Source organism: Salvelinus namaycush, chromosome 29, assembly GCF_016432855.1.
Source record: "Salvelinus namaycush isolate Seneca chromosome 29, SaNama_1.0, whole genome shotgun sequence".
In the NCBI taxonomy this organism is placed as follows: Eukaryota; Metazoa; Chordata; class Actinopteri; order Salmoniformes; family Salmonidae; genus Salvelinus; species Salvelinus namaycush.
The window spans coordinates 14,966,465-14,993,066 of NC_052335.1; the positions used below are offsets into that span (position 1 = coordinate 14,966,465).

Consider the following 26,602-nt stretch of genomic DNA (forward strand, 5'->3'; position numbering starts at 1 on the left):
AATTCTACAGCTGAGAATACCGGCACGGACAATTCTACAGCTGAGAATACCGGCACGGACAATTCTACAGCTGAGAATACCGGCACGGACAATTCTACAGCTGAGAATACCGGCACGGACATTTCTACAGCTGAGAATACCGGCACGGACATTTCTACAGCTGAGAATACCGGCACGGACAATTCTACAGCTGAGAGTACCGGCACGGACAATTCTACAGCTGAGAGTACCGGCACGGACAATTCTACAGCTGAGAGTACCGGCACGGACAATTCTACAGCTGAGAATACCGGCACGGACAATTCTACAGCTGAGAGTACCGGCACGGACAATTCTACAGCTGAGAGTACCGGCACGGACAATTCTACAGCTGAGAATACCGGCACGGACAATTCTACAGCTGAGAATACCGGCACGGACAATTCTACAGCTGAGAATACCGGCACGGACAATTCTACAGCTGAGAATACCGGCACGGACAATTCTACAGCTGAGAATACCGGCACGGACAATTCTACAGCTGAGAATACCGGCACGGACAATTCTACAGCTGAGAATACCGGCACGGACAATTCTACAGCTGAGAATACCGGCACGGACAATTCTACAGCTGAGAATACCGGCACGGACAATTCTACAGCTGAGAATACCGGCACGGACAATTCTACAGCTGAGAATACCAGCACGGACAATTCTACAGCTGAGAATACCAGCACGGACAATTCTACAGCTGAGAATACCAGCACGGACAATTCTACAGCTGAAGTCTTTGGAAGAGCAGCTGTGCAGTCATATCCCTGCAGGATGGTTCATTTTGTGTATCATCCTGGTCAGCGAATTCGACTCTCCTGCCTCATCACCTGGAGTTAACGATGGGATAAAGCAACAGATTTGTGCAACCTACACAGCCTCCAACTGGCTAAGGGTATCCCGCACTTCGCCATGGCCTTAAAACAACTAAAGTGCGGGGATGGCCTACAGCTGACTGTTCTTTGCCAGATGGGCAGCATCTCTAAATGGCAACAGGCTCCACCCAAACGACCTCTCATAGGGGTCAAAGAGTACAGGAAAATAGTAAACATCCTCTTACAGACTTTTCTCCACAGAAAGCGGCTATCCTGCATTTTAGCTGATTGAAACCCTTGCACTGCATCAGGCGATTGAGAAACTTCCGCAAGATTTATTATGACCGGTACAGGGGGAGGGGGGCACATTAATATTGTGGGCCGTTCCACTCAATGAGAGATTTATTCACTGCAGCTCTTTGGTTAAAGAGATTAGATGCTTTGCTGAGAACATCTTCATTAAGTGAAGTGGTCCTCTAAAATGTTTTGGAGAAGTTGGCGCAGGCTTCTGTTGAAATTAACCAGTGATGGATTAGTTAAGCTAAAAGGGCAAGATGCTTGGGCTTGCCTTACGCCCTCTAATGGGGCACAGAAATGCATTTATACCAAGATTACTACAACAGGGAGACCGACACAAACATGCATATGCACGCAGACACACTTGAATTACATGACAAGCACACAATGATGCGGGCAGAAAACCTTACCTTTTTCTTGCTGCAGTAGATCTGCCATTTTTTCTCTGCAGGCAGGTTGAACATGGCCTCCCTGTGTTTCTCTGTGAGGTCAAGTTCATCCTGCAGAGAGAGTGTGGGTGGGAAAGGGGGAGAGATGGAGAGAGAAAATGGGTCTGTGTGAGTAGCCTACAAATACAGTAAATATTATAATCTACACACAAACCCTTATTGATTAATTAATGTCTAGACAATATATAATTCACAGTTGTAAATTAATGTGGAATACAACTTGTAGACAACAGTAACAGGTGGCTGATCAATTTAGTGAGTTTTTCACCACCATTGCCAGCAACCTTGTTGACCAACTCAGAAAATGCTCTGTAGAATTTGCGAACCCTCATATTCAAACCTATTATTCAGCCAAGGGCATCTTAAAAGGACAGTTTGCCTTTTCCCAGGTTTCAATTTCAGATCTTACAAAGATGCTTCAAGATCATGACAAACAAAAAGACACCTTGGTCCTTGAGTGATGCTGCCGATCGTACAGGTGCCACAGGAGTAGGGATGGGCATTTTACCTTTGACTGGTCGAGTACTCGCATGATTATTTTTCGAGTACTCAAATCAAAATAAAAAGCTATTCTTTGAACAAGGTGGCACTGGATTTTTTTTGTGTGCATTTATCTATTTGCAAACAGTAAGCAACAATGCCTAATGTATCATACCCATTACAGATAACGAATGCTAAATTGGCTCATTTACACTGAGCGTACAAAATATTAAGGACACCTTATCTTTCCATGACAGACTGACAAAGTTCCTGGCAAGGGTGGCCATCACCCTGTGTGAGAAGAATAGGAGGACCCTGGGAACACCTCTGATCCAGTGTCATTGTTCAGCGCCATGACAACAATTCTGAAAGAAAAACTTTGAATGACCCAGAACAAACTGATGAGAATTATACTCAAGCTAAGCCCCAGAATGGACATTGATCCTAATCATTTCAGGGAACTGCACCGGTTTCCAGTTGACCTTCCATCATACCAGAGCCAGCATTGCCAACGTCAGACTGCTAGACTATAAGAGAAAGGCTGGATTGTCAAGCAAATCACTGCCGGTCTCACAGTCATTAACCATTAATGAACATAAACACATTAGCACCTCCTGGCTTCCACACATAGCCTACAAGCCACTGATGCAGACCTTTGGAGCATCTACATTTAAAAAGTATAATACATCAATGTAATATAGCCTACACCTTCACAATAAATCCATTATTTATTTTAGACAGGTCTACAGAAACATGATATGAAGAAAATGTCCAAACGATTACTGAGCACAAGTGGCTATTCTGTGTTAACAATGACACAGGTACTCCTACATGCTTAATTTAAGAGTTATTTATGTAACTTTAGTTGTGATACAAATGTTGAGCTACATGTTTTGATTTTTTATACATTCTAAGGCTGCATGATGCGACTCGAATGATGATTTGAAGAAAGTTGCATGAAAGGCATGAGCTGTCCTTTGTTTTTGTGCAGGCTGCACACACTTCATCAGTCTCATTCACAATTTGACAAGCACTTGATAATGCCTCAAATTTCCCGGCTGCATCCCCTTTGTGCCCGTAACAACCCCTAAAAAAAATACATGCCTTTTGCGGCCAGTGGCCGTTGTGCCCTTGGGCTTAATATAATAATTATAATTCCCTTCTCCCGGCTGCGTGCCGAAGCCCCTCACTCACATGGCTCTCAGTCACGTGATCGACACATTGGGGATGCAACTGCGCGCGTCCTTATCCAATTCTGGAAGTGAATATTGAAGATATTGGTAGAACTGTCCACATTTACTTTGTCAGCCAACAAGATGAGTAGGCCTAATGAACAGCAAATGCACTTGCCTTTGTCAATCTACGATATCCCCCATAGTACAAAAGTCAACCTATTTTATTCTGTGCGAGAGAAAAATACCACAAACATAGTTTGGGACAGGTGTGGGATGCGATAGATCCCAAATGAATACAACCACGAGCTTAAAAAAGCTTAAAATAAACTATTAGGCCTACCAGTCAACACACTACCAGTCAAACGTATTTATTGAAGGGTTTTTCTTTATTTAAAAAAAAAAAAAATCTACATTGTAGAATAATAGTGAAGACATCAACTAGGAAATCATTTAGCAACAAAAAAAAGTGTAAAACAAATCCAAATATACAATACCGTTAAAAAAATACGGGGTCATTTAGAAATGTCCTTGTTTTTTCCTGTGTTCCAACGGCACGTTGTGTTAGCTAATCCAAGTTAGGGGGGGTTTGCGGTTTACAGTAGGTGCACTTGATTGCTGCCTTGTGTGCCGGGTAGTCGAAGTGATCGCATTTTATCTACGGTAGCGTCCCACCTGGCCAACATCCAGTGAAATTGCAGAGCGCGAAATTCAAAAACTAAATTCAAATATGTAACATTCTTGAAAATATATGTGTTATACATCAAAATAAATCTTAACTTCTTGTTAATCCAGCCGCCGTGTCAGATTTCAAAAAGGCTTTACGGCAAAAGCAAACCATGCAATTATCTGAGGACAGCACCCCGCATACAAACACATGAAAATCATATTTCAACCAGGCAGGTGCGACACGAAAGTCAGAAATAGCGATATAAAAAATGCCTTACCTTTGATGATCTTCTTCTGTTGGCACTCCAAAAGGTCCCAGTTCATTCACAAATGGTCCTTTTGTTCGATAATGTCCTTCTTTATATCCATAAAAACTCAGTTTGGCTGGCGCGCTTCAGTCAATAATCCACTCAGTTTCCCTCCATCAAAATGCATACAAAATGAATCCCAAACGTTACTAATAAACTTTTACAAACAAGTCAAACAATGTTTATAATCAAACCGTAGGTATCCTAATACGTAAATAAACTATAAAATTTAAGATGGAGAATAGTATGTTCATTACCGGAGATAAATAAGAAAGAACACGCTTTCCTCCACGCGCTTGGAAACACTACAGCCAAAATGGGAGCCACCTAGAAAAACGACAATTTCTGGGTCATTTTTCCAAAAACCAGCCTGAAACTCATTCTAGACTGTTGACATCTAGTGGAAGCCCTAGGAACTGCAATTTGGGAGTACTTGGGCTCCAAGTACTTTTTTGGGTGGGGGATGGTTTGTGTCAAGGAATTTCAAGTGTCTTAAGGGAACAAACTACGCTTACCCAACGAACCCTGAGAGCGAATCAAGCGCACCTATAGCCGTACCGCTGGCCAATCAGATATTGCAGATCCCTGTGCAGCTTCCATGAGCCCACAGCGAAGTTCATACTGTGAGATTTCAAAACGTATAAAACCATGACTAGCGAGAGAATGCCAGCGAATACAGCAAAGAGCAGCTGTGAGTTCACGTTTACTTTTTTATTCAACACTTTTATGAGCCATAAAACACGTTTCTCCCTATCCACTCGCACTACAAAGTGTATCGACAGACTTGCGTTATTATTAGCGTCTTGTCTTTCTTAATAGAGGAATATTTCACATTTTCTGGTCATAGGTAACAACATGAATTGGTGTGTGGCAGAAATAATGAAGTGCGACTTATGAAATATAATTGTTTTATTGTCTGAGAAGAACCACAGTGCAATGCATGGGTTAAGTTTTTAAGTAATGTTGAACTTTTTCCATTAAAGCGAGTCAGTGGTTCCTGCACCACATGCAATTGCTTTGGAGTACCGTAATTGCTGGACTATTAAGCGCACCTGAATATAAGCCGTACCCACTGAATTTTTTACAAATATGTATTTTGTACATAAATAAACCGCACATGTCTATAAGCCGCAAGTGCCTACCGGTATATTGAAACAAATGAACTTTACACAGCCTTTAAACGAAACACGGCTTGTAACAAAAATAAATAGGCTTTAACGAAACACGGCTTGTAACAAAAATAAAAAATAAATAGCAGTAAACAGTAGCCTACCAAGAAAGTCAAACTTCATTGCGGTGGCGATTGTTATGGCTTTCAGTCGGATCTGCACAGTTCCAACGTCTTATCATCGACTCATTAAGGCCAAGCTCCCGTGCAGCAGCTCTATTTCCTTTTCCAACAGCCAGATCGATCGCCTTCAACTTGAAAGCTGCATCATATGCATTTCTCCGTGTCTTTGCCATGATGAGGGTGACAAAATGACTACCGTAATCAGAATGATGGCAAGTTTGAGCGCGCTCGATTTACGTCACATTATGTGACGGTGCTCAGTTTTTTGGGGGCATGAATCTTGTGAAAAAAAAAAAAAAAACATAAATTAGCCGCGTCATTGTATAAACCGCGAGGTTCATAGCGTGGGGAAAAAGTAGCGGCTTATAGTCCGGAAATTACGGTAGTTAAAATAATGTTTAGATATTTCAATATGATCAATCGATAAATGATCTAGACCTACATGCAACAGTATCTCGTACTTTTGACTATGGTTTCACGAGGCCCATTTCACATGATATGCCAAAATCCTTATAACCACTAGGCTAATAAATAAACACGTTTTCTTTCGATTATTTAATGACCTACATCATGTTATTTCAAGTTATCCATTTGGAGCACAACATGCCGTTGTTAAAAAATATGTCTAAATTGGGCATGCCGATAAGTTGGGCAATTGAAGGTACACTACATGACCAAAAGTATATCTCATTCCTAAGTTATGGGCATTAATATGGAGTTGGTCCCCCCTTTGCTGCTATAACAGCCTCCACTCTTCTGAAAAGGCTTTCCACTAGATGTTGGAACCTTGCTGCGGGGACTTGATTCCTTTCAGCAACAAGGGCATTAGTGAGGTCAGGCACTGATGTTGGGCAATTAGGCCTGGCTCGCAGTCAGCATTCCAATTCATCCCAAAGATGTTTGATGAGATTGAGGTCAGGGCTCTGTGCAGGCCAGTCAAGTTCTTCCACACCGATCTCAACAAACCATTTCTATACGGACCTCACTTTGTGCACGGGAGCATTGTCATGCTGAAACAGGAACGGGCATTCCCCAAACAGCACAGAATTGTCTAGAATGTCATTGATATGCTGGCCTAGCTCGAACCATAAAAAACAGCCCCAGACTATTATTCATCCTCCACCAAACTTTACAGTTGGCACTATGTATTGGGGCAGGTAGCGTTCTCCTGGAATCCACCAAACACAGGTTAGTTCATCGGACTGCCAGATGGTGAAGCGTGATTTATCCCTCCAGAGAACGAGTTTCCACTGCTTCAGAGTCCAATGGCGGCAAGCTTTACACCATTCCAACCAATGCTTGGCATTGTGCACGGTAATCTTAGGCTGGTGTGCAGCTGCTTGGCCATGGAAACCCATTTCGTGAAGCTCCCTACGAACAGTTCTTGTGCTGACGTTGCTTTCATTGGCAGTTTAGAACTAGGTAGTGAGTGTTGCTACCGTGGACAGATGATTTTTTACACGCTACGCACTTCAGTACTCGGTGGTCCTGTTCTGTGAGCTTATGTGGCCTACCACTTCACGGCTGAGCCGTTGTTGCTCATAGACGTTTCCACTACACAATAACAGCACTTACAGTTGACCGGGGAAGCACTAAGAGGGCAGAAATATGACAAACTGACTTGTTGGAAAGGTGGCATCCTATGACAGTGACACGTTAAAAGTCACTGACCTCTTCAGTAATGGCCATTCTACTGGCAATGTTTGTCTATGGAGATTGCATGGCTGTATTCTCGATTTTATACACCTGGCAGCAACGGATGTGGCTGAAACAGCTGAATCCATTCATTTGAAGGGATGTCCACATACTTTGTATATATAGTGTATCTAGGGCTTACAGTGGCAAGAAAAAGCATGTGAACCCTTTGGAAATACCTGGATTTCTGCATAAATTGGTCATCAAATTTGATCTGATCTTCATCTAGGTCAGAACAATAGACAAACACCGTCTGCTTAAACTAACACACAAACAATTATACATTAATGTCTTTATTGAACACCGTGTAAACATTCACAGTGCAGGGTGGGAAAAGTATGTGAACCCTTCGATTTAATAACTGGTTGACCCTCCTTTGGCAGCAATAACCTCAACCAAATGTTTTCTGTAGTTGCGGATCAGACCTGCACAACGGTCAGGAGGAATTTTGGACCATTCCTCTTTACAAAACTGTTTCAGTTCAGCAATATTCTTGGGATGTGAACTGCTCGAGTTCATGCCACAGCATCTCATTCGGGTTGAGGTCAGTCCAGAAGGCGTTTTTTCATCTGTTGAAGCCATTCTGTTGTTGATTTACTTCTGTGTTTTGGGTTGTTGTCCTGTTGCATCACCCAACTTCTGTTGAGCTTCAATTGGCGGACAGATAGACTAACATTCTCCTGCAAAATGTCTTGATAAACTTGGAAATTCATTTTTCCGTCAATGAGAGCAAGCTGTCCATGCCCTGAGGCAGCCCAAAACCATGATGCTCCCTCCACCATACTTTACAGTTGGGATGAGGTTTTGATTTTGGTGTGTTGAACCTCTTTTTCTCTACACATAGTGTTGTGTGTTCCTTCCAAACAACTCAAATGTAGTTTCATCTGTCCACAGAATATTTTGCCAGTAGTGCTGTGGAACATCCAGGTGCACTTTTGCAAACTTCAGACGTGCAGCAATGTTTTTTTTGGACAGCAGTGGCTTCTTCCATGGTGTCCTTCCATGAACACCATTCTTGTTTGGTGTTTTACATATCGTAGACTCGTCATCAGAGATGTTAGCATGTTCCAGAAATTTCTGGAAGTCTTTAGCTGACACTCTAGGATTCTTCTTAACCTCATTGAGCATTCTGCGCTGTGCTTTTGCAGTCATCTTTGTAGAACGGCCACTCCTAGGGAGAGCAGCAACAGTGCTGAATTTTCTCCATTTATAGACAATTTGTCTTACCATGGACTGATGAACGTCAAGGCTTTTAGAGATACTTTTGTAACCCTTTCCAGCTTTATGCAAGTCAACAATTCTTAGGTCTTCTGAGATCTTTTGTTCGAGGCATGGTTCACATCATGCAACACAGTGAATGTTTAAATTATGTATTCAATATAGAGTAGAAAAATACAATAATTTGTGTGTTATTAGTTTAAGCACACTATGTCTGTCTATTGATGTGACTTAGATGAATATCAGATCAAATTTGATGACTAATTTATGCAGAAATCCAGGTAATTCCAAAGGGTTCACATACTTTTTCTTGCCACTGTATGTTAACTTTGATTTTAGTTCAATGTAAATTATAGACCTTTCAAACATTGTATGCAACTTTAGAAATCGGCAAATGACTTGATGAACAGAATTGGTCAAAAAAAATATTTAAAAAAAGAATTATGCATGCCAACATAATAGGCAACATTTAATAGTAGGCAAAGTGACTGTCAGGTGAAAATGATATAAATCCTTTTACCATTGCAACATTTGATGTACAGTCACATTCACTGTGGTTGTCTGAAGCGATGCCTCATAGCAATTGGCTATTCCTCGTAACTTGCAACAATGTCAATGAGCGTCAACACGATCTTTTCCTTTGCCTCAAACTGCAACGATTACCAGCTGAGAAACTTTTAATGAGTTGATTTGACTCCTGACTTAGAGTTTCTGTGCATTGTCTTAACATCATCCTAAAACCTACTCAGAGTTGGGGCTCGGCTGGAGCGTATCAAAGAAACGGGGTAAACCGTCTCCGAAAGGGGCTCCCCCGATAGACGCGAATCCACATAGGGCGGGAGGAACCGTCTGTCTGAACACCAGCCAAAGGCCGGCCGACAGGGGCCCTCCCAGGTGGATAACGAATGCCAATTGGTCAAAAGAAATTAAACTGGCTGGACAACAGAGGGGAACCATGGAGACGCAAGATGAACCAAGCTGGGGACTGGACTCGAGAGCCAGCCCTCCCCGGGGCTAAACAACCACCAATCGGTCGCCGAAGGGATGGGCACCTTCATAGGATTAGAACCATGGTCATGAAGGACCCAGAACCCGCAAGGTGAAAGCTGTTAGTTATTTTAGTGTTAAAACAGGTTTGAACCTTTTCTGAGATGTTTTTATTTGATTTATTTGACCATTTCAAAACAATGCAACCACGCATGTGGATACAATACAATGCCATTAAAATCATTGAGTATGACACAAAAAAGTTTTAAAACCTATTTCTATTGTGGCCCACATGAATACAAAATACATCTCATCAATAGGGTGGAAACTGTAAAAGGAATAGCATAGATTACCATGTAACCTTCATGGAAAACAATGAAACTTTCTTTAAGCCTGTGCCGTTTTAAAGCATTTTGCCCAGAAACCATTTCTTAAGGTTTATCTTAAAACTCCTTAGCGTAAGGATATATTTTATATGGTTTGGTACACCATTCCATTCCTCTGCACCAGGGTTAAGGAAATAGCTTTTTCCTGCCATGCTCCAATAGCGCAGCAGTCTGATATTGGCAACACTGGCTCTGGTGTGATGGCTATGAGAGTCCCTAATGAAATGAAAATAACCAGACAGGTAACTGGGGGAAGGTCATGTAAAACTTTAACAACCATCAACAGTTTGATCAGCACCACCCGGAGATCAACTGGAAGCCAGTTCAGTTCCCTGCAATGATTAAGACAAATGTGCATCCTCAGGATGAGCTAGAGTATAATTCTCATTAGTTTGTTTTGGGCCGTTTGAAGTTCAGAGTTTTTTTTATGCCACTGAACCATGAGATACATTGCCACTGGCCACTATGCTTGTATCAGAGATGTTGCCATGGTTCTCATAGTCTCTGTATCCACGAACTTGGCTACCCTTGCCAGGATCTTTGTCCTGGAATGAACATTCCCAATGACCTTTAGAGCCCTGGGTTCATCGGTCATGTGTTCACATCCCAAGTATGTAACAGAGCATTTTCCCTTCACCGCTACACCATTACACTTGAGAAGTTGGAAAGGTTTCTCACTTTTTTTTTGGAACCAAACATGAGAGTTTGTTGTCGGATAACCACTTACTGACTTTAGTCATTTCGCAGCTCAGGGTGTTTTCAACGATCTCCTTATTCTTATGTGAAACCAAGAGGGCAGAATCATCTGCATACAGGAACAGAGGGCTTGATCAGGCAGAATCCATGTCATTTATGTAGAGCAAAATGCTCCCCTGGAGGACACCACAGTGTATCTCCTTAGCATAAGACAGTGTCCCGGCTACATCCACCCTTTGGACCCTATCAGTTATGTATGACTTTACACATAATAAAGGAGTTGGTGCAAAAATCAATTGCTTTCAGTTTGTACAACAAAATATCATGGTTCACAGTATCAAATGATTTTCTGTCAAGTATAGTAAACAGGTATCGGTAGAATAAGATTGTCTAAAACCGGACTGAAGGTCATATAAAATGTCATGGTCATCATTGTACTTTATGATCTGTTCATGGAGTGATTTTTCTAAAACCTTTGACAACACACCCAAGATTGACACTGGTCTGCAGTTCCCTTGTTCAACTTTGCTTCCTTTCTTGAATAAAGGAACTCTTCGACTCGTGATACCTATCATGTTGAATGGAAAGGTTGATGATGTGTGTTACATAAGGTCCGATACAATCAGTAGCATCACTCAGGAATCTAGCTGGGATGTTATCCAGTCCTGTGGCTTTCTGTTTGTCTAGATCTTCAAGCATCTTTGATGTTTTGTGGATACGGGTCCTGGTCATGTGAGGAAAAATACCATGATTTTCAGTAACAACAATCAAGATTGAACTTGCATGCAAATGATCACAGGCCAGTGAGCAACATTTTTATGACTGTCCTGAAAGAAAACCTACTGCATTGTATGAATCGAAATTAGTCTTTCATCAGGTAATGCATAACTAAATCTTTGCCACAAACCTCTGATAGCAACACCGACAACCATAAGACTAGAGAATGCATTGTTCTCTAAATGTATTTTAACCTAGAAAGACTTCCTACCTCTGACTGTGAACAAAGTGATCAACAAAGCCAGGATATACTTATTGTAAGTCAATCTTAGCCAGAGTCTGTTAAAATGATTAAAATGTCATGTTAATTCAATGGTGTCCGTGTGTCTGTATATATCTATGTGCACTGTGTGTGAGTACTAACTATGTCAGAGCATGCATGCAAGTCTGTGTAGAAAATGTGTGTACCCAAATGGTCTTCGTGGGGCGGAGGGGTGTGGTGGGGTGTGAGAGTCAGCTCGACTATTCAACTATAATTTCTGCATGCAACCACATTTGCAGCAAACAGGCGCTCTCTCTGGAACTGAACACTGTCTCACATGTGTTCATAGGGTTCCTATCTGGGCAGGGAGCCACTGGGAAGGGATGCAGGGTGGAGGAGCTCTTCCTCTGAAGTATTTTTCAGCTACGGGCAGTGGCGGACCCGTGGAATTGTTAAATTAGTACCTGCGCTGTTGTGTAACAAGCAAGCCAAATCAGACGCAAGCCAGATGTTTTGGGTGCAAGATTAATAGCGTCATGTTATGGCTGGGTGATATATAGAATTAATTCCAATGTATGTTTCAGTGCAATGTTCCAAATGCCTGTATCGCAAGAATCAATATGTGTATTTTATTTTTAAATGTGCACCTTCCCACTCACACACAGACACCAAGCCCCTTCCCCTGTCACTCACAACAACAACAACGAAAGATAAGTGCTTGCTGTCAGAGGAAGAAGTTTAAACTCACTATTTACACGAGGTTTGGTCCAACAGAAACGCTAAGAGACATTTTACTGTAATAGACGAGAAATTAACCTTTTTTTTCTTCTTTTTTTTTGGGCTCAACTCCCAAAATGTAGAACAGAGCAGACCCTATTAAAACGAGAGAATCGATGTTCATTGATAGTTTCAAATTAATGCTCAGTTAGCAGCATTTACTGTTAGCAGCATTTCAGCGAACATTGCATATACAGTTGAAGTCGGAAGTTTACATACACCTTAGCCAAATACATTTAAACTCAGTTTCACAATTCCTGACATTTAATCTCAGTAAAAATTCTCTGTTTTAGGTCAGTTAAGATCACCACTTTATTTTAAGAATGTGAAATGTCAGAACAATAGTAGAGAGAATTATTTATTTATTTCAGCTTTTATTTATTTCATCACATTCCCAGTGGGTCAGAAGTTTACATACACTCAATTAGTATTTGGTAGCATTGCCTTCAAATGAACTTGGGTCAAACGTGTCGGGTAGCCTTCCACAAGCTTTTCACAATAAGTTGGGTGAATTTTGGCCCATTCCTCCTGACAGAGCTGGTGTAACTGAGTCAGGTTTGATGGCCTCCTTGCTCGCACACATTTTTTCAGTTCTGCCCACAAATTTTCTATAGGATTGAGGTCAGGGCTTTGTGATGGCCACTCCAATACCTTGACTTTGTTGTCCTTAAGCCTTTTTGCCACAACTTTGGAAGTATGCTTTGGGGTCATTGTCCATTTGGAAGACCCCATTTGCGACCAAGCTTTAACTTCCTGACTGATGTCTTGAAATGTTGCTTCAATATATCCACATAATTTTCCTCCCTCATGATGCCATCTATTTTGTGAAGTGCACCAGTTCCTCCTGCAGCAAAGCACCCCCACAACATGATGCTGCCGTGCATCACGGTTGGGATGGTGTTCTTAGGCTTGCAAGCCTCCCCCTTTTTCCTCCAAACATAACGATGGTCATTATGGCCAAACAGTTCTACTTTTGTTTCATCAGACCAGAGGACATTTCTCCAAAAAGTACGATCTTTGTCCCCATGTGCAGTTGTAGTCTGGCTTTTTTACGGCGGGTTTGGAGCAGTGGCTTCTTCCTTGCTGAGTGGCCTTTCAGGTTATGTCGATATAGGACTTGTTTTACTGTGGATATAGATACTTTTGTACCCGTTTCCTCCAGAATCTTCACAAGGTCCTTTGCTGTTGTTCTGGGATTGATTTGCACTTTTCGCACCAAAGTACATTCATCTTCAGGAGACAGAACGTGTCTCCTTCCTGAGCGGTATGACGGCTGCGTGGTCCCATGGTGTTTATACTTGCGCACAATTTGTACAGATTAATGTGGTACCTTCAGCCGTTTGGAAATTCCTCCCAAGGATGAACCAGACTTGCAGAGGTCTACAATTGTTTTTCTGAGGTCTTGGCTGATTTCTTTTGATTTTCCCATGATGTCAAGCAAAGAGGCACTGAGTTTGAAGGTAGGCCTTGAAATACATCCAAAGGTACACCTCCAATTGACTCAAATGATGTCAATTAGCCTATCAGAAGCTTCTAAAGCCATGACATAATTTTCTGGAATTTTCCAAGCTGTTTAAAGGCACAGTCAGCTTAGTGTATGTAAACTTCTGACCCACTGGAATTGTGATACAGTGAATTGTAAGTGAAATAATCTGTCTGTAAACAGTTGTTTGAAAAATGACTTGTGTCATGCACAAAGTAGATGTCCTAACCGACTTGCCAAAACTATAGTTTGTTAACAAGAAATTTGTGGAGTGGTTGAAAAACGAGTTAATGACTTCAACCTAAGTGTATGTAAACTTCCGACTTCAGCTGTAGGATGTGGGACATCTATTTCTAGTTAGGAGGTGGCAAATGCATTGCAAATAGTTGTGCAATGCTTAAAACAGTGCTTGCATTCTAAAATATAGGACGATTACATTACAAAGTCATTTAGTATTATTTGCCTGTGTTACCCTGTGGAGGCAGTCATAGTAACAGGTTATACTTGTTTTAAAACTAGAAGTATGTCATTGTCGGCTCTGGTCGGCTTTGTATGTCATGCAAAGCCGACCAGCCAGGCCGGTTTATCTGAAGTACTAGCATAACGATAACAAGCTAGTGTAATGCTTCCCAAAGGCCATCTCCATTTCAGAGCTTTAGCTGTGTAAACGAAAACGAAAATGGCAGACAGAGGTTGGTTGCTGGAGCCTTGGGTTCCTATGTCAAGCTCACCTGACAGCACTCCCGTCAACATGCCGCTGCTCAAAGACAGGACTTGGTCAGCTGAGCCTCATATATATTTTCATATTGTATAATAGTCGCTAACCCTAGACAAGGATTTGCTTCTACAGACTTATTACAGGCACAAATGTCCTTACCACAGTAATAAGGAAAGAGTTAAATTGCATTTAATTTCAAACAAACCCATTGATAAGATTAAAATGATTGAGGATTATAGCCTTACATATCAAGATCTATAGTTTAGGTGTGTGTTAACACTAGCAACATAACACATTCATCAGTCATCTGATCTTCATTGCAATGTGTCATGGTCATTAAACATGTTATTTATTATCGCAGGGAGAAATTCTGGGGTTTACTTCCTTGGGAATACTGCTGGGGGGAGACGTTCAAAAGGTGCCTGCCATGACAGACGTCTGGCAATGGCCTTAGTGGGCTTTATGCAGACTATGTGTACAGGGCCAGAGAGTTCCCATGTTGTGTATAAACGAATGCTATGAAAGATAGCATGTTGAGGGAAACCAGAGCCAATAGAGCTTAAGTTAACTGTCATAAGGCAGGGAATAGCCAAGCTACAAGCTGATGAGTAGTGTGAGGCTGGCCTCTTTAGATGACCTCACCAGACAGGCCTCTCCTACTTAACTCCAGTAGCCTATCCTCCTAGGGCCATCAGGAAGGGGGCTGTTCTGAATCAACTACCATATAGTGCTAAAGATGACAAGATACAGACAAGCCAAAAGCAAGGCCTGAAAATTCTAACGATCAATTTCACTCTTAGACATACAGTAAAAGACATCTGAAGAAAAATACAGCAACACTTTTACTTATCTCACTGCTTATGTCTGTGCATTGCTACATGTCCAATTGAATCCTGTCCGGATGCGTTTTGATTTCTGTGGTAGCATATAAACAAACCCATTTCTCCTGTAGTCAAATAAAATCTGTGGTTTTGTGTTGAGTACAGACAAAGAAGGCTCTTCGTACGATGCTTCCAGTTTCAGAATAAGACTTTGCTGCCTGGCAGTAGCTCGTTGCATAAACAAAGGAACTGCATAAACATTGCTGAGGTAGGTTTCCTTGAATCAAGGTATAAATATATTTTAATATGACAGTTTGTTTTATTCCATTTATAAGACCAAGAAAAGACACAGGTCTAGTTGGTTGGCCTTTTAAATCCCAAATTAATCTGAGTTTAACATCAAGCATACAGTTTATGGATATTCCAGTATTTCCCTAATATGGTATTCCTTTTGAGGTACAGATGTAGTTCAGAAGAACAATTAGGTTACTCTCTTTCGTTCCCCAGGGAAGAGTCTATTTGGGTCTATAAAGGCAAAGCCTAATTATCAGTACTACTATGTTAAATGTATTTTCTCTCCACAAAACAGCACCTGTTGTGCACCAATACACAGGATGACACTTAAGGTAGCAATAGCATGGGATGCAACATTTTGGACATTGTAAAAGAAAATACAGATCACAACGATACATTACAACATGCTTCCATGCGACATCCATGGCTAGAGACAACAGCACGCAGCTTGCCATTGAGGTCTAAAGATGTTCGGACCCAATCTAAAATGGGACTGGCAATGTCTCCATGCTCTGTGAGCTGCTCAGTGAAGTCGCCAGACCTGTCATTCAGAAAAGCGTCTCAGAGCCTCCACCAAGGAACACTATAGCCTTTGGGAAAATCCCCACATTTATTCAGAATCCGCCTACAGACACAAAACATTAAAAAGACGCAGTGAAAGTGCAGTAAAATACATGTTCATTTTAGTTTTCCTAGCCATATTAGCACAGCTCTACGCTAGTTATAAGGCCGATGGCTACTCAATTCATATGCCCTGTGATTCAACTTAGCGACTCAAAAGGGTCGTTCTGCGAAATGAGGCCTTTTGCATCCCTTTGATATTTTAAGTAGAAAGTGTGCACCAATATTGAATTTAAAGCCCTTTAAGATAGACCACATACAACATCATATAAATGGGCTTTGTTTTACATGAATAAAGACTTGCTACAATTCTGCATTTTGGCATGTCCCTCTATGTACCTACCCTGTTACTTCTAGGAAGAGTGTTGACCTACTTAACCCTCAAACTCCTCCAAGTTTTCACCATCATTGTAAAGCACTAGTTATATTGTTGCTTTAACAAAGTCATTTCTGGAGGTTATTTCAAGTGATTAGTGATTCATAAATAAATAAATAAAAAATAAAAAAATGTCCCTCATTTTAACGTCAACCGTCTTATATGAACTGAACTCTCGTTTTATTATGGTGAAACTATTCCTCTTTAAATATATATTTTTTAAAGAAACAAACATCTAATAGTAAAATCAGTGTAAAAGCAGGTGAGATGGTTCTATTCTTTTTGGATATGTTCTGGTGTTTTGTGGTGGAAAACTGAGCGGGTTGAGCTTAACAAGTCAACCCTGTTACCCATGGAAAGAAAAAAATGTTTTGTTAAGACTTGCATTTTATTGCCTCTCCCTGTTGCACACAACAAGCTTCCATTCCTCCTGTCACTATTTATGTCTGATTTAAGGTGAAATCGTCAACTCCATTACGGTCAAACATGTTACTTAATTTGGCACTTACTACAAGCATTTGCCTACACTCGCATTAACATCTGCTAACCATGTGTATGTGACAAATAAAATTTGATTTGACTAGTCATTTTTATATTTAATCTCTTGAGATGGGAAAACATGTTTTTTTATTAAGTTGATGTGCTCTTTATGACAGAATGTTAAAATTATAAGATTATATATCTATTTTTTTTTACCAAGTTACACTACTCAAGAGACTCTTCGTGGAACAACCCAAAAGACAAAGGACAGAATTGTTACTGTGGCCGTGGCATGCGGACTGAATTAAATTATGACAAGAGAATAGAGTGCCTCACCATCTACAATCTATCTATTTGACTCAAGGAATCAATTCAGGTTCTACAAGGATAATGACTGCTGCATTGTTATACATTAATACTATAATTAGCTTTTATGAAGGGGACAATCATCATTCGTTTTATTTAGAGTCGACATACTAAACCATGTAAATTACCACCCTACAGCTCTGTTGGCTTGCCTCTAAAGCTAAGCAGGATCGGGCCTGGCTGAACCCTTGACGGGAGACTAAATGCTGCTGGAATAGACTCAAACAGTTTCCTTCATACCTTCTAGCCCCATGACCAATGCCAGGGTAGTGGTCACGAGCTTGTTACTAGTCACAAGGGAAAGGACACCCGAGAAAAAAGATATTCAAGACTACAGGGACAACCAACTTGGTTGCCCTCTTTATACAAGAGCAAACAATCCCCTTCATGTCTACAGTTGAGCAGAATATAAATCTGTTAAATAAGGTAATGGTATTTTATAGGTGGCCGCCAATCTCCCTGCCAGCCCTGATCTTTTAAAGCTTTTTCACTAAATTACCTCCGACCCAGACAAATTAGGGTTTATCGGGCAAGTGGATGGCTTGTGTCTATCCCCTCAGTGAAAACATAGCGACTGGAAACCCCCTTTGTCATCACACTCCACTTATTCAAACCAGGCTGGAGAGAGGGAGGGCAGGCCAGACAAAAACAAGCAATTAGCAGAAGGAGGAGGCCGAGACACAGGGCCTCTCAATAGGGGTCTATTGATGTGCAAAACGATCTGGTGGCGGCCTGCATAAGTGTGGCAACCATGTCAGAGGACCACATAGGCAGTGGATGGCAGATTAAAGAAGTGAATTAACAGACTGAAAGGATGAGAAAAAGGCAGCTAAACTGAGACGAGAGGGAAATGATTGCACAACGAAAGTAGGCTAAGCTCCGAATCGCTATTCACATCATGAAGAAGTAGTCTCCGAAACCACACCCACCTTGGGGGGGAAGTCAACTGCCATCTTTGCCCATTCAACATAACTACGTAAATCTAGGCTATTACTTCTAAACAAAACAATTTTGCGGGTTCCCATATGGTTACAATGTTGTTTTGGTTATTGCTTGAACAGTCGCTAAGATTATATTTTGTTGTGACCGTTGCAAAATACCTATTTCAGATGTAGCAGTTGTTAGCTAGAATGCTAACACTCACCGACATGGGCTTCTAGCAAAGCTAGCCAAAGAGCATTTTACTGGTTGTAGTTGAAGTGATTTAATTTTAATGCAGTTGATTGGCGACGATTACAAAAACATTATATTAAGCAGGATATTCAAACCTTACAATCCAATTATAATCCAAAAGTAGTGTGAAACGCACTCATAAGTAACATGTAAATGTAGGCTTTTTTTTTGCTTGTGGTTTATGAGAACTCCCGTGTTTTCCCCCCCAGTGGGGAAATTGTGAATAGCGACCCGGAGTATTAAACCCAAGCTAGCAACATAGCTCATTTTCAACTGTGGCCCATGTTCAGAAAATAAATCATGACAATCCTGACAATAATACCAAAAAGGAAACTCTGGTCGCTACGTACCACCAACTCGGAGAACATGCCGTCCAGCTCATCATAGCCTGGCATGGGCAGTGAAGGCTCCATGGTCTGCAGGGCGAAGTCCTCGCGCAGCTGGTAGGTGATCTCTGGGTGGTCGCTGCCACTCTGGAAGCAGCAGAAGATGAAGGAGATTCCGGCGCCGCCGCCACCACGCTTCCGGGGTGCCATGGCTACCGCTGGTGCAGCAGAGGGTTCAGGTTTGGGGGGAGAAGGGGGTGAGGCTCTTTCTGCAACACCTGCCTCCTCTACCTCAGTGTTTCAACTCCTTTAGAGAGCCCTGTGACGGTACAAAAATGGAGAAGATGGGGTCGGTTAAACAACACAATATCTAAACAATACAACATCCCTGGTTTACACAGCATGCATTGATTATAAGTAGGGCTAGGGTTTTTTCCTGCTCTAGGCCCAATTATTTTTTCCTGATAAGGAAAACAACTCAGTTAGCAAGGGCCAGAGATTTTCTGAGCCAAATCACAGAAAAATAGCCATAATTAAAAAGGCTTTCAGTGGCTTGATAGAAACCTCACACTTAAAATGCAAATATTTAAAGAGGTGTCTGTTAATAAAAATCAAAGGGCACACTATCCCATTTCACTGGTTGTAAACGCACAGCCACTTGTATTGATTTACAACACAGGGTAAAAAGCAGATGGTAGGTGAAATCTAGACCCTCTCCCTCGGAAGAATCAGCTTTCCTTCCAGGACGTAATGATTGTGATCAATCAAATTTCAATGAAATGTATTCATAAAGCCCTTTTTACATCAACTGATGTCACACAGTGCTGTACAGAAATCCAACCTAAAACCCCAAACAGCAAGTAATGCGGATGTAGATGCACGGTGGCTAGGCAAAAACTCCCTAGAAAGGCAGGAGGCTAGGAAAAAACCTAGAGAGGAACCAGGCTGAGGGGTGGCCAGTCCTCTTCTGGCTGTGCCGGGTGGAGATTATAACAGTACATGGCCAAGATGTTCAAACATTCACAGATGACCAGCAGGGTCAAATAATAATAATCACAGTGGTCAGTGCAGTTTAGAAGTTGCATCTGTTAACATGTTACCATGCTATGCATGTGTAGAGGTCTAAACCAGTCAGTGAAGAGCATGAGAAACACCACAGACATATGGTTCAGAAATGCATTTCAACCTCAGGCCTTCTGAGCACAGGTGCTATATAACTTAAATCAAACCACAACAGCTGTTCAATGCTAATGAAAATTCTAGAGATACGGTAATATCATGCACGTAATATATGTCTATTAGTCATTTTTATGGGGGAAAAAAAAACAAAGAGACAATGTTGTGTAAGAAATAAAAATAGCATATGGTCAATTCTGTGGGAAAGTCAACTTGAGAATGCAAAAATAGTTATTCATTTCCAAATGACACCACATTCGTAATTATTTGTTTGAGTGTATGCTTTAGTTCACCAGTTTAAGTAAGACATTTGATGAATTTTGGTCATTACGGAGTAGGATGCCAAGTCTCTAATAAGGCTTTTCAGTCAATCATATTCCATGGCTTTTGGAAAGGGCTCACAGAGCTTCTATTTATTTATTTTTCCCCACTTACAGCTGTCCCCCAGTGTTTGTTATGAAGTTGACATCATAATACTACATTGAACTGTCCTGAGTTTTATTTGAGAGTTCCTACAGTCTTTTAGGAAAATGAAATGTTTTTGTAAAACATGCACCTTTCATCAGATCATCTTGAAACTTACTCTGTAAAGCCAACTTCCATCAAGGTTTTATATGGTTTATAATTGGTATCTTTTCATTGTCAGTATCCTTTTTCAGCATTATGATATAGTCACATCCATAACGGTTGTGGATTAGATGGATACGGATGCATCGTATTCTTGGCTTCAGATGCATGTGCCACATTTTGTGTGCTTCTGAGAAATATTCTTCATACTTTCAAAGAAGCAAATTGTTGATATCATGAAAATGCTGTGTTCTCGGTAAGATTTTCTTCGAAAACACAGTATATGCCTAAATGCCTTTCTCACACATGGCAGTAACTTAGTGATAGATTTTTTTGATAAAAAGGTGTTTATCCACAATCTGTGAATATTCCATGATTGTGTTATTCTAAATTAAACACACCCAAAATATGCTGACTTCATCCATTGTCCCTAAAAGTGTATTGGCGGTGTAAGAATTTGTGCAGTATCATGCCTCATTTGCATGTTTTATTGGAATTTTTCAGAAAAGGCATAATACATTAAAAAAAAATCTAAAATGTGTCTACATTCAACTGTCCAAGGTCAATTTCGACGCATATGAAGATAAAAAAAGATGTTTCACCCATTATGGTATGTTGCCTTCCTGGCCTTACGCTATGTAGTATACTATTCTGGTCACCTGTAATAAAGTAACCCTAAAGTACTCGGCCTTCTGCTGACATTTTTAAAACATTCCAGATGACAACTAATCGATTTTGATCGCGAAATCAGACTATTTCAGACTGTCACATCCATAACGATCGTATTTCCTCTCTGAAGGAAAAGATTGTCATATCCATTATTACTTTAAAATGGCTATGAATGTTTTAACCTAAGACTTACAAACTCAAGAGTTTTCTAATAAGTTAAGTCTCCCATAAAGCTTTTTTTTTTTGTCCAACATGCTTATATTTAGGAGGCAGTTTTTTGGGGTATACACTCCCCCCAAGGGGTACTATAGACACATACGTCAACATTTTAATTTTTGTTTAGTTAGTCCAATATGTGAGAAATTCAATTTGGGATTTTGCATGCAAATGTCACATCCATAACGCTGGAATCGCCAATATAGGCAAAAATATAATTTTCTTTATACTTCCATAGTATGCCTCCCCAAGTCCTCCAGAAAGCGATATGGGTCAGCTGTCTCAGCTACAATCTATGATAGCCCTTTGAGCTTATAACAAATTTCACTACCACTGTGCTACTGTCTCTAGCCATACACCAGTCTAGGATCAGATATTTTATCACAGGGCGGGCCAAGACATGGGGCAGAGGTCACCGCCTCACTCAGAGCTGCTGAAATGTGCACATTTCAGAGACGCTGTCTTATGCCAGCAGAAGATGCTGGGTAAACAACACCTGGCTATATGGGCTCAAGCCATGCCTCACATAGCCCTGTGCTAACGTCTGTTTTCACATTTTCACAAAAATGTGAGCATTCCAGGCGTTGCTCTGTGGGGACATGCACCATGTGTAGCTTTACTGGGGTGGGTTGAGCCTATATTTCAGATAAATTTTCCTGTACACGCACAGATGAGATTTGCCATTAACAATTAAAGGATCACACCACCCCGCAGTTCATCCAGTCAGCCAGAAAGTTCAAGTGGTGTAACACAGCAGGGTGATCCACAAGTGTAGCATTACTCATGCAGAAGCAGGGAGTGCACACCTGTGCAGAGTGAGGGTATAATGACAGAGGTGAGGGCGGTGGTATGGTATCTCAGCCCAGCTGCTTAGCCCGAGGGCTGCGGACAATTGTTGGAAAAACACGGTAGGGTTTCACCTCACCTCGGTGAATGTGTCAGTGTAGCCCAGATAATGAGTTTGCAAGGACAAAGCATGGGGCAAGGAAAACATTTCAAGTTGTAGAAGGTGGAGTCCTATGTGGTAAAGTTATACACAATAGAGTAAATGTAGGGTCTCAGAGGGAATCGCCCACATTTCCTCCAAGGGGGCCAGGGCTGTCCTGGCATAGATGCCTGACAGAGTTCTGGCCACACCACAGTGGCACAGCTGAACCTCAAATCTCAGCTAATCTGACGCCGGAGAGAAATTCCCAGCTGCCTCTTCTTTAAAAAAAACTGTCAGACTGCGCTCACGCCGTGTCTAGACTTGACAGTTCATGCAGCTTTAGTATTCTGATCATAGAGTTCTGATCATGGAATCCCGAACGCGTCATGCATCTACACTTAAATGTATCCATTGTGTCCGGATTCCCTTTTCCTGTGCTATATTCAAATGCCAGTATGCATTCTACAAAACGGTGGAATAGGCAAAATATGATAACACAACTGATGGCAGTAGCTAACTACTGTAGCTAACTAGCTAGCAAGCAACACTAAAGGGATTGCAAAGAAGTTAGCATAACTCTAGCCAAACAAAACAACTTTTTTCCTAAATATTAGCTAGCTGGCTACCATTTATGAGGGCAGCAAACACATTAATCACATGTATTTCTTCCAACGTTATAATGAAAAGGTGCCTCTAGGTCCCAAAACACACATTTCTGGAGACTTGTGGGAGGAGTGCTGATGACGTCAGCCACTGTATGCGCTTTTGGTAGCCAGATTGCATCCAGAAGAAATCAGCACACAATGCATCCCTGACCGTGCCTTTTGCTAGGTTACTCGTGGGTGTGGTTTTGCACCAAGTTTGGCGTGGATAAAAAGGACGCTCTCTGACCACCTCCTGAAGTGGTCAAGGTGGTCAGCCAGATCTGAACGCATCAGACCAGAAAGCAACTTTTTTGCGTCCACCTGTCTTTTCAATGTGATCTTCGCATTCTGATAGCTGAAGTCACATGTAAGTATCAAGGTGTAGACACGACCTGTCTACACTTGACACTGTGATCCTTAAGTGAAAAGAGTAAGCGCCTTTGCATAATGTCACGTATTCGAGCACTCAGAATTTTTGTACACATTCTTAGCAGAGATTCGAACAACAACAAAAAATACAAAAAACATTCCTTATGTACATGTGATTATGAATGCAAATCGGTCTCATTCAAGCAATGAGGGATGCTAAAATATTACTGCGGGATAAGACAAAGTTCACCAATGTCGACAAGTGTTCAAACACAACCCCTCCTTTTGGGGCAGTCCACCACAGAACAACCAGCTGTGATCTAGCTGTGCATCTCTCGATACTCCAATAGGGTTGTGTGGAACATCCTGACACAGATACTGCCCAATACCAGTGGGAGAAAAAAAATCTGTTCTGGCCACCACCCGAACTGTGCAAGCAGTCAAGGGTCACCATGCTTTCCTGCCCGCAGCACAGCAGCATCAAAACATGGCCAAAACATGCGGCGAACGAGCGAGAGATCTGTCAGCAGCTGTCTCTAGTCCCTGCTGGACCTCCGTGACCAAGCACTTCAATCCAGCAGCAAAAAGTGTGGCCCTGAATGATCGCTGCAACAACAAACTGTAATTTATTGTTGAGTACAAGTGCAGTGCGCAGGTGCATGTTTGAAGCAGACTCAAATCCAAATGTGAGCAAGCTGGACTCTTAAAGCCAGAGCAAAGCATCTGGAAACGATTCCTATTATCCCTTTGTATAGTCTTTGGTGCATTTAGATATTCTACCATCTCCATCCCTGTGGAAGCTATATTTGCTCCAGAGTCTTGGACTCCCGGTCCTCTTGGCTGAACTTATGACCTGTGATATTGTGGTTTGACCAAAAGGGGTGGTTTGGAGAAATGGTTTTGTGGTACCACCTCATTGGTACTGAGCAGTTCAGAAACACATCTGACAAACACACAAACACAGTACTATTGAGTCTGCCAAAACAATAATCTGTGTGAGGAGACTAAGACACACAACAAAGTCTTAAATTGAGTAGGACAAGCTCAACGATGACAGGGCTCCAGAGTGCGACCATTTGGTCGCATTTTGCGACCCTTTCACTTGACTGTGCGAGTTCGATAGGCTATAGACTAAAGTTTTAAATATACTACACATCGAAACATAAGGAATATTTTTTTTGTAATTTGTTATAGGTAGTCTTTAGGGACACGCAACTCTGGCTCAGTCGGCCAAAATCACTCGTATATTTTTCACATTCAGTTTTATAAACTCTATTTCCACAGGGAAAACGATCACATTCCTCAGCAAAGAGGTCCTTAAATCAACAATTTAAGTGCCCCAGAGGCACCATAACATCAAGTTGCAGGGAACTCTGTCGATCATTCCATACATGGGGTGCAAAGAAACTGAAAGCAGATTTACCTGACTCAATAGAGATCCCCGAGACCAGGTCTAGTAGTTTGTACATCTGTAGGTTAACAATGAAGTAAAGTACGATGGAGGTTTGTGCAAAAGGGCTTTATTAACAAAAAGAGTGCAATGCATCTATGTACAAGACTTCAAAAGAGGCCCAGCCTACTTTCTGATACAGAATGCAGTGATGTATACTGAACCTGTCGCACGTAATAAAGCGTATTGCGCCATAATAAACTGCGTCCAATGGCTTCAATACAGTTGCAGCTGCATTCATATAGACCAGGGGTGTCAAACTAAATTTTGCCCCAGGGGGCTGCATTCGTTCATCAACGAGTTCTGGAAGGACACACTGAAAATTGGTTACATTTCCTCACCATCCAAATTTGCAAAACATAGAGAACTATTCATCGTTTTGAAATGTTCTATACTCCCGACTGTCTAGTTTAATTCCAGTGATTATTAGCGAGCTGGACACAGTCAATAAACTGTATAAATGTAGGTTCATTATCATTATTAGACACCCCTGATATAGACGATATCGTCATAGACTATAACTGTTATGAATGTCGACAATAATTTTTTCCCCTGCTATTTAAAAGGCATGACATTGTTGGCACTGGCTACGCCAGGTCAAAGATTTATTTCTACATTTCGTTCTACTCTCAGATCTGAACGAGTCTCTTACATCCAAATGGGCATGGGTCTGTTGGGGTCTGCTTTCCATGGGCTTTTTTGGACCTCTAGTTGGGAGACCTTGTGAGTTTTAAAGAGCGTGAGTGCAAAAGCAGGAGTGTGTGAAAAATTGTGGGAGAATGTGGGGGTGGGGGAATGTAATAAAGGGAGCGTGAAACGAGGGAGGGAGAGAGTCTGTGTGCGCCAGATTAGGAGTAATGTCACCGTAAACCTCAGAGGGTTTGCATGTTTACAGTCATTTCATTAACCTGACTCTGGCCCCTGAACTTGCCCCTCTATAAGGTTGTATGTGAAGCTTTCAAGTTTTCCCCCCTCCCATTGGCTTGCCAAGACTGGATCACATTCCACTCATATTTTGGAGGGCTCAATGACCCTGAACAACTTCAACACAACAACACCTACCAGCTACTCTCACCTCATATTACTAGTTCTCCCACACTCTCGACCACATTATTACTTGCAATAATATCACTCTCTTCGATACATGCACACAAAAACACAATTCCACAAACGAACCAAAAACTCTAATTCTTATTTTGATAGACAAGTCTACTCCTGGCTTGGTGCGGAGTTCCTGTGTAGAGTAGCTTCAAATCGTTGTAGCTTGAGACAAGGGCACATTACATGCAGTACTTGTATCCGAGATTAAGCCCAAGAAGCATTCACCTAAAGTGGGGCATAAAAGTATTTAGTCAGCCACCAATTGTGCAAGTTCTCCAACTTAAAAAGATGAGAGAGGCCTGTAATTCTCATCATAGGTACACTTCAACTATGACAGACAAAATGAGAAAAAAAATCCAGAAAATCACATTGTAGGATTTTTAATGAATTTATTTGCAAATTATGGTGGAAAATAAGTATTTGGTCACCTACAAACAAGCAAGATTTCTGGCTCTCACAGACCTGTAACTTCTTCTTTAAGAGGCTCCTCTGTCCTCCACTCGTTACCTGTATTAATGGCACCTGTTTGAACTTGTTATCAGTATAAAAGACACCTGTCCACAACCTCAAACAGT

General features: G+C 41.4%; 1 protein-coding gene across 1 annotated transcript in view; it reads right to left on the reverse strand.

The window, feature by feature from the left end:
* LOC120024396 (disheveled-associated activator of morphogenesis 1-like) overlaps positions 1–19,117 on the reverse strand; it is a 68,334-nt gene extending 49,217 nt beyond the window's left edge. The window contains exons 1-2 of the mRNA XM_038968637.1: positions 18,932–19,117; positions 1,553–1,642 (exon numbers count right to left, since the gene is read on the reverse strand). Coding sequence (XP_038824565.1) covers positions 1,553–1,642; positions 18,932–19,117 — 276 coding nt within the window. The remainder of the gene's footprint in view (positions 1–1,552; positions 1,643–18,931) is intronic.
* Positions 19,118–26,602: the final 7,485 nt, after the last annotated feature.